At 38.4% G+C, this 8,914-nt stretch overlaps 2 protein-coding genes across 4 annotated transcripts in view; one reads left to right on the forward strand and one right to left on the reverse strand.

The window, feature by feature from the left end:
• LOC146465176 (protein Red-like) overlaps positions 1 to 5,160 on the forward strand; it is a 31,955-nt gene extending 26,795 nt beyond the window's left edge. For both annotated transcript variants that reach the window (XM_085128863.1, XM_085128862.1), the window contains exons 20-23: positions 666 to 754; positions 1,269 to 1,377; positions 2,120 to 2,145; positions 3,232 to 5,160. In XM_085128863.1, coding sequence (XP_084984989.1) covers positions 666 to 754; positions 1,269 to 1,377; positions 2,120 to 2,145; positions 3,232 to 3,271 — 264 coding nt within the window. In that variant the 3' untranslated portion in view covers positions 3,272 to 5,160. The remainder of the gene's footprint in view (positions 1 to 665; positions 755 to 1,268; positions 1,378 to 2,119; positions 2,146 to 3,231) is intronic.
• A 141-nt stretch (positions 5,161 to 5,301) lies between these two features.
• LOC146465179 (deoxycytidylate deaminase-like) lies at positions 5,302 to 8,906 on the reverse strand. 2 transcript variants are annotated; one of them, XR_014868345.1, is made up of 4 exons: positions 8,280 to 8,906; positions 7,116 to 7,329; positions 5,583 to 5,736; positions 5,302 to 5,517 (listed from the first exon to the last, which is right to left on the reverse strand). XR_014868345.1 is itself a non-coding variant. In XM_085128869.1 (3 exons), exons 1-3 carry the CDS (start codon positions 8,614 to 8,616, stop codon positions 5,643 to 5,645), a joined length of 645 nt encoding a protein of 214 aa, XP_084984995.1. In that variant the 5' UTR covers positions 8,617 to 8,906; the 3' UTR covers positions 5,302 to 5,642. The 2 variants fall into 2 exon arrangements, 1 of the variants encoding a protein (XP_084984995.1); XM_085128869.1 differs by having other exon boundaries at positions 5,302 to 5,736.
• Between the last annotated feature and the right edge of the window lie 8 nt (positions 8,907 to 8,914).

Raw genomic sequence — 8,914 nt, forward strand, 5'->3', positions numbered from 1 at the left:
TAACTATAACTATCTAAAATAAAATTTTAAAAAAGCTACAATTATAGCAAAATTATGATAAAATAATAAATTTGGAAGGCAAAGCTTATATGCATTCTGATATTGTTTCTATTATTGAATAGCCTGTAGAACAGGTGTATTTTGATGTGTTGTGGTGGGAAGGAAGTGCAAAGCTTGAAGCGAGCACAGTGCAAGAAAAAGTAACATTCATTTGTTATTTATTATTCTCACACTTCCCAGCCTAAAAATACATTTAAAAAATGATGCCTGCTTCCAGGGTACTTATTACAGGGCTCAGTTGTAAGTGGAGATTGGGCCACAAACCCCAAATTTCTCAAAATTAGTTTTACTTTGCCATACAGGGCTGGTTGGTACTTAAAGTATTATTTTGTAAGAAAAGTAGTTTGTTTTGTGTTTGAATTTTGGCCTCGTGGTGTCAAATAATTGCTAACTATATTGCTGAATTCACGCCTTAATTTAAAAATAAAATTGTCTTTGATATTTTATCTACTTTCAAATATTTTGTTGTAAAAAGATACATTTTTATGATGAGCAGCCTGTAAGCCAAAGGCAAGCTAATTTGCAGAGATTTCAAGGCCAGATTGCCACTTGCATCCTTTTTCCAGTGAGCTCTTCAATATTAATTATTTTCAACATTCCTACAGGGTAACAAGAAAGGACCTATCAAACGGTGGGATTTTGAGACAGAGGAAGACTACCACAGCTACATGGAGAGCAGAGAAGCTCTTCCAAAGTTAGTGGATTAGTTCAAAATGGTTGCAATAGAATGTTTCCTACATGTATTTCCTTGTTATTTACTGCCAGGCCTTCAGTGTAGTAGAAGTTGTAAAATTCGCTGTGGCTAAGGTTCATTCTTAGCAGCTTTCTTATCCCAATGAACTTGAACCAGATCTTAGTGTCATGAAGATTTACCTGTTGTATGGTACACTGTCAACTTGTGCATCTTATGCTCAACTTTATCACCAATGCTTTCAGGAAATTTTGTGTCCACCTTGCATCATACTCAAAGTGGACAGGTTAAATGTGGATTTATCAGAGACCACCTCCCAATTTTGCAAGGTCTCTTTATTATGTAAAAGTTTTTTTAATTTGAAAAAAAAAAAGGTATCAAAATGTTACTAGTGCAGCAAGAAAAATTAAACAGCTAATGTCTTACCCTATCAGATTGTTTGTACACTAGTGCCATTATTTTGCATTTGGCCTATCAAAAGGAATGTTAATGGGAAAGAGTTTTCTTTCTTCTACAGAGCTGCCTTTCAGTTTGGTATCAAGATGTCTGAAGGACGCAAAACACGTCGTGCAGGCCCGAAGGATGAGAAGGCTAAACTGGACAGAGATTGGCAGAAAATTAGTCGGGTGGGTAGAGCAAGCACTGATAAGAAGTTATTTTGTTGTATTACTGTGCCTTTCAATAACATGTGGACTCTGAAGTTCAAAATTCAATCAATCATTACGCTTTTCGAATTCACTGTTGTCAATCACTGCGGCGGACCACTTAGAAAACAAAAACGTTTGGCTCAGCAGGGTCAACGGGTCATGTTCATGTGCTGTGATTGGCAGATTTTAATCTACTTTGTTGGTTTCTGTCTATTTGTGGTCAGTCAGTTTTCGCTGTAATTATGATTGATGGCAGTAAAACATGCAAATCGTTGGCTGGGGTTGAAGTTTAGCCTCCCACGACATCGTTTTTATGGGACTCGTATTACCTCCACCTACAAGTCCCCTAAAAACGACTGCGTGGGAGTCCGTATGTTATTGAGAGGTGCAGTAAGCCAGATTTAAGTTATTCATTTGCACCTAGATTGACCTGTTTTGTCATGATCATTTCGGTTTTTATAATTAGGTGATGTGTGGGGAACATTTTAAAATCAAGCAGTGTTAGTAGTGGCTGTGATAGGTGAGCAGTCCAGGGGGTCCTTATTCCCCTGCACTTCCTCCCGTTATGCCCACCAGCCTGTTTTACATCATCTGCTACTGGGCTTTTCATGGATGAATCTGAATCTAAAAATATGTCAATTACAGACTTTTATTTTTGTAAGAAGTTTACTTGTCCTGGGTTGCCTAATGTAAATAATTTTGTCTTCTTTCTTTTTGGTAGATGTTGAGCAAGAGAAAAGATGACGGGTGAGTCAATTACATGCATATAATATTATTGGGGTGATGATATTTAATATGGAATGAATAGACAGGGTACATGCCAGTCCATGTGCAACATTGTTCTAAATGCAAGATTTGTTTGTTTGTGATGATGACCATACTTAGGACACCTAATGATTCATGAGATGAATACTTCAAAGTTTAGTCTGAACACAACAAACAGGTCCCAGTATGTATGCATTTAGCATTGTTAAAATAAGTTATGTTGACTTCATCCTCACATAAATATAATTGGTCCATTTTGTCAGAATTGGAGGGTTGAGAGTAGTGTTTGTAAACATTTACTTCTCTTGGCAGTGTCCATGGTCTAGTTACCTGAAAGCTGATTAACTTAAATCCAGGATTAAATGTTAATTGAAGTGTTAAACATTTTCACTGGTAAATTTTAGCTTTAATTTGAGATAAGGTTAATCAGCAGTAAGATTTTTTATTGTAGGTAACAATAATTTCCATGTCATATCGTAGGTCGAAGTGAAGGAAGTATGGACTCTAGACTGACACATTCAGCTGCACATTCATTCTAGTTCTGCATTAATGTCGCCAATCAGCGTTGTTTCATTTTTGTTAGTCTTGTTTGCCCCTTATCCAGGATTTCATCACCACACTTTGATTGGTCCCATTTGTGTCTTTGCACCAAAACATAGGCTGCTCAACTTTGGAAGTGCCAACGCCAGTAGCCATATTTTTAGCTGGCTGCCAGCACTCAATGAGAACCCTGCTGAGTTTCCTAGATTCCATTCTGTGACTCATTAAAAATGTGCTGTTATGCTATTCTTACTTTTCCCTGAATAGGGTTTTCGCTCTGGGGTTCTCTGGTTGTACCCCCTCCAAAAAATATTTTCAAATTCTAACCTTAGGACCTTTTGAAAATAACCAACAGGTCATGCATTGCACTCTTAGCATCCGACATTTTTATATCCTCACAAAAGGTTGGCAGGAACCTTTAATGGGCCAGCATCTGGCTAACTTTGGAGGTGTTCAGTCTCCAATTTTAACGGTACATCCAAGTGACTCATAAATCACTGCTGTGTTTTTCTTCCGTTATTATTTCAGAAGAGACAGAGACTCAGACAGCAAAAGAAGAAAACACTGAGAGGAACAAATAACAATACATAAGTTTTTATTACAGACATTGTCTTTTCCTACATTGTAACTGGCAGTCATTCTTTCTGAAAGAATACAAAGGATACAACATCGTAAAAGATCAAACTTCACAGAAATTTCTTCTGTGGCTTGTGTGACTTGCTTCAAACATCAATCTAGATGTAGGCTCAATAAATTGGTAGCCAGTACACCAGGTCAAGTGATCAGGCTGTAATTTACTATAGCTGTCTTACTTTAACATTTTGAGTATAAACTGATCTCCCTATGGTGTTGTTGCACCAGGCAGTTTTCCCTGCAACTTGCAATCCAATCCCATTGCTAGAAAAGTTGCACAAATCATGCAACCCGCCACACCAGCCCACCCCCTTCCCCCCTCTTTGAAACTGACTCCCAACAAAAAGCAAGTCTTCAAGTCTCATACTTTTTATAACATTGAGAAATAGATTGTAGCATGCAACATGTCTTCTGCAACTTGCAGTACAATGCTTTTATTAGCATTGCATTGCAATTTGCTGAACGTCCTTGAAATGTAGGGGATCTCGTCTTTTTGCAATCATGAAAGGGATTAGCTATCGTCATCATCAAGTTCATCACTGACAAAGGGTAAAAATGAAGCTTTGTGCGATGTTTTTCATCTTAGTACTTCGCTGATAACTTGTAGTCAAATCTTGTATTCGTAGTTTTACTCATACTTGAATCTATAGGCTTCTATTACACTGCTATTAGTGGGGATAAGATGGCTATCTGGGATAGCCCTTTTCAGCAATTTAGACGGTGTGCTAGGACACTTGAGCAAGGCTACAAGTCCGACTGCCCCAGAAAAAAATCACGATCTACCATGTCACATGTATATAGCAATTACTATTTTCTAACTACATAATTAAAGTAGTTTGCTTGTGTAGTGTTTTTCTTTGGATTATCATGACATAGAATGTTTTTAAAATTTTGTAACTTGAAAAGGTACCCTTAGAATAGCCTGCAGAATATGCGTTATTTTTATAAAATTAATTTTTTCCACCCCTCCTATCGCATTTGACTCGTGCCTTGCACTTACCTCCGCTCGCCTGAAAAACTAAAAAAAAAATAAATAAGGGGGTGTTTACATGATACTGGCGCGACTTTCATTCCAGTACGAGTTCACTCCAGTTCCCTCTTGTGGCTCTGTATTCATTTACATGATACCAGCACAAAATCTTGTAACAGAACAAGCCATACCAGTGCGATTTCACCCCGGTAACTGTACTGGGGCGAGATTTTCATTCAGGTACGAAAACTTATCCTGATGTCATGTAAATGCGGTACGGCTGTTCGCTCCGGCATGAAATCAGTCTTCGATATCCAATTCAATATGGCGTCACCTGGGCGTCACAATCATGTCGGTTGGAATGAAGTGTCCATTCATGTAAACACGGTATGAAATCCCAATGTCATACCGGTTTCAAACTCGCACCGGGGCAAGTGTTCACATGTAAACACCCCCTAACTCCTGTTCTGCAGGCTACCCTAAGAAAAGTGTCAAACTTCATTAGCTATTAATAGCATTTCTCTGCTGAACTGGCATGATATGTATCAAGCTGTAAGGTTTAGTTTATTTCCTGCAGCTAAATTAAAAAAAAAAGAACCTGTCTGTTGAAGATCACCTGTTTTTAATGCTGAAATCCAAGAAATGGATTGTATTTATTAAAAATATGACTAACAGCATTCATTGGTTCTTTTTTCACCGTTTATTCATTAGTTTTAATTCTAGATCATGATAATCACACAATTCACTCTTTACAAGATAGCCTATGGTTTGAATGGTTAAAATTACCATTTACTGCATATTTACAAGTAGGAAACAGTATATTTTAAGAAAGAATAAACCTCATCTAAAAATCATGACAACCCTCTGTTATCACTGACAAATAAATTATTAATGCAATAGAAGACAGTATTTTTGCTTTAAAAATCAAAGCAAAATAAGTGTTTCAAAAACGTTTCCCTTTACAATATAAACATTTTCATGGATCGCATAAAAAATCACACTATAGAAACAGTCTTAAAATACTGTACTGAAGAATTCTTTTGTTGAAAAAGGACTCAATTAAAGGACAACCCAGCAGAGTAAACTGTATCCTCTATCGCTAGACATTTGTATATTTGTTTGCAAGGAAGCAATGTCAGGTTCATCACACAACTTTGCAAAATGACTAAATCAGTAAAATGTCAATTTTTTGTTTTCTCTTGACCAACTTCCTAAATTGCAAATAAAATGGTACAATTTGAAACTTTTTTTACTTTTAACATTAAGATGCAAGCACTTCAAATGAAAACTGCATTTGTTCAATATTCTTCGAAGGTAAAAAGGTATGTGGAACCTATTAAGGTGATGAAACAGACCAAGTAGGGTTAGCTGGAGGGCCATCAATACTTGTAAAATCAATCACTATCTTGCTTGCCTTTGGTTTGAACTGTCTGCGGAATGAAAGGAAAATATAAATTTGAGTTCATCCCATGTTTTTTGTTATCTCTCCACCCAGGTGTATGTTAAATGGGTACACTAGCATCCCATAAAGGTGGAAGTAGCAATTTAACGCTGGTTAAACAGCCATCACATCTGTGACATGCTGCTTCTAGTTACACCCATTATAGCCCACTTTGAAAAAGAGTGATAGCCTGGGTTGAGAGTAGCTGCCCAAGTGATTGTGGGAAGGTTTGGGGGATGTTGGCTATTATCATTGCATTCAGCGTCCCCCAAACAATCCCACATTATTGCTTGGGCAGTTACTCTCGTCACAGGCCATCACTCATTTTCAAAGTGGGCTATCTTGTCTTTTTCTTTTCTGTATTTTTGGTGTCGGGTCACCTACTCCAGATCTCTTGGTTTCTCTCAGTAAAAACATCCTGGACAACTTCTGGTGTCACGCCATCTTTTTGTGACGTCCCCTAAGTATGTAGTTATTAGCATGACATTTAATGCATTAAGACAAGTTGGTGCAATCAATGTGGTAGCCACTGACATCTTTGACATACTATGCACCTGTGACTGAGTTAAGCAAATCTACTGAAGACTGGATAAAACAGCCCACATTATGGTGTTTCTATCCAATGTATCGCTGAATTTCAAACATGAGCCCCTCCGAAAATTTGCATTCAATGCATGAGTAAAGGAAAGGACTCTACTGAATGCCAGGTACAACAGCCCATGCAGTGAAGTTCCTATTCAACATACTCTCAAATTCTGAAAATAAGCCCCTCGGAAGATTACTGTTCACCTCCACCCCCATCACGCAGCTCGTGGAGGTGTGCTACAGGTGCTTTCAAATCAATATGGATTTCTTGTTGCTAAATGCTTTTGAAGCAAGGGTTAATTGGCAGTATGGGCCATCCATGGATTATGTATGAGTTCACCTTTCATGAAAGGCTTTAGCAGACAATATTAATAGGTTATTAAGTGTCACTAACCAAGGACTGAGGACAGTTGGCACAATCTTACCAGTACTTGACTTCATTACCATAAATCCTCTCACATGAGTGCTGGGGTACTTATTTCAGATTTAGGACAAGGCACACAGCTTGGAAGTAAAGAAACTGGTTTGTACTCAAGAGCAGTTTAACTTCTGAATTTACCAAAAAATGAATAAAATATGACCAACACCATACTTAACTCTTGTTGTCTCCGCAAAGCTAGACTCCCCCCTCCCCCCCAAAAAAAGGGGGGGGAGTAGGGGAGGCTCGTGCTTACTCAAGGGGTTATCAATATATTGAAAACACTGGTTATGCTTATTTTCAAATAATTTTTGGCCACAGGACTGACACATTTGAGGGGGCGGTTATTCAAAGATAAACAGTACCTGTATTTCACCCTAGCTAAATCTAGCAGCCTTCTAGATGCCTTGCAGTTCAGCTGATGGTGGTACTTGTCAGAGTAGAATATGACTTCCTTGATGCCAGCTTGGATGATCAGTTTGGAGCATTCATTGCACGGAAACAACGCTACATAAATGGAGCAGTCTTTGATGTCTGCCGAGTTCTTGTTTAGAATGGCATTCATTTCAGCATGGCAAACTACAAGAAGATGATACGTTGGATATTACAGTGTTATATTAAGATGCACCAAACCAGGCATTTTGAGAGGGGAGGGAAGCAAGAATTTAACAAATCGACAGCATTTTTTTATGGTCTATATTTTTATTGACCGTAAAATGACGCCATAAAAATCAAGTGGAACAGCGAGTGGTTTCACTGCCAAGTTTTGAGCATTTCATGGCATTGTTTTATGGTCTATAACAGTATAGGCCATGGAAAACTGCCATTAGTTTGCTTCTGACATATTTAACAGGGAAAATGGTAGTAGAATTGGCTTTATTTTTCATTGAGAAAGTGTGCACACTACATCTGACATAATTTTTATGGTCTGTACTCTTATAGACAATAGCTGCAAACTAATCAGTGTGCAAGAATTTTGATAGTTATTGTAAATTTTTTTTTGCACTGTTACTGTACATTTTAGTTTACCAAAAAAAAAACATAGCCCAAGAGACCAAATGTTGGCCCCTGCAACTTGTACCACAGTTTCAAATTGGTTTGAATTCATGGGACTTGTTGTTTGTACTGTTTGTAGGACAAGTCCTTGCAACCAAATTAACCAATCATGTTCCTTCGACAAGTCTCCTTGTGTATAAACACTAAATGGGACTAGTCCCTTCATGTGTACCATGTTTGTGCCTTATAAATTCCTACAGCCAGTCCCTGTGTCTAGTTCCCCCCGGGTGCAGCTACCCTGGGGTGTGGGGTGAGGGGACAAGTATGTTGAAGGCAATTTTTGCAACAGGGCGAATTGACCGGTTAATCCGTCAATTGGAAAGATTTCCGCAAAGCCCCATATGTTAATTATACATGCATAAATGTCATACTAACACTCTTACACAAAGAACGAACATGAAAAGAATTTGAGTCGCAAAATGTATACATAATTAATGTATGGGCTGTGCGGAAATCTTGCCCCGTCAATTTACCATAAGGATATTTTGTGTCTAGCTCATCCTCGCCATGTCTTTTCCAAGGAAGTTCGTCATCGCTGCAGCCATTCGGCATTCCGTTGTATCCTATTCCAACAATCTTGTTGTCAGCATTCACCACACAGGCTCCAACCTGCGAGCTGGGGTCTTTGCTTCTCTGCGCAGACAGAAACGCGACAGACATGAAATACTCGTCCCAGCTCAGATAGTTTGTTCGCTTGCCAGTTTTAGGGGGAGTGCATGGAATGACGTCCTCTATTCTCCTGACTTTACTTAGTGAGGAAACTTCACTGCAATCTTCTGTGCATTTTACTTCTGCTTTCCGTCTCGGCATTTTCGATCAAGTGAAATGTGCTCGAGATTTTTGTTGTCGCTCTGTAAACCGCCGAACCACACTCCGAAATTTCTTTTGCCGATTTGTGTGGTGGTGTATGATTACAATGTAGCTGCAGACGATGGAAAAGAAGAACAGAATTTTCCAGGTCTCCCGAGATCAGACAACAAAGTTTAAAAGTGCTTCGGAGTTCCGTAGATATAAAAAGCTTATTGTGAAACCTTGCTTACGTTTGGCCTTTTCCCGCGAAATTTGCAAAAGTTCATCGAATATAACAGACGTTTTTATTGGTTCCTGG

Source organism: Pavona decussata, unplaced genomic scaffold (assembly GCF_977016875.1).
Source record: "Pavona decussata unplaced genomic scaffold, jaPavDecu1.1 SCAFFOLD_156, whole genome shotgun sequence".
NCBI classification, from domain to species: Eukaryota; Metazoa; Cnidaria; class Anthozoa; order Scleractinia; family Agariciidae; genus Pavona; species Pavona decussata.

Bases quoted from the DNA above. Each gene is read 5' to 3' on its own strand.
- LOC146465179 (XM_085128869.1), bottom strand. From the start codon at position 8,616: ATGCCGAGACGGAAAGCAGAAGTAAAATGCACAGAAGATTGCAGTGAA. The intron at 7,330-8,279 runs GTAAATTGACGG...ATCTTCTTGTAG, and splicing joins AGACACAAAATATCCTTATG to TTTGCCATGCTGAAATGAAT. The intron at 5,737-7,115 runs GTACTGTTTATC...TTCATTCCGCAG, and splicing joins TTAGCTAGGGTGAAATACAG to ACAGTTCAAACCAAAGGCAA.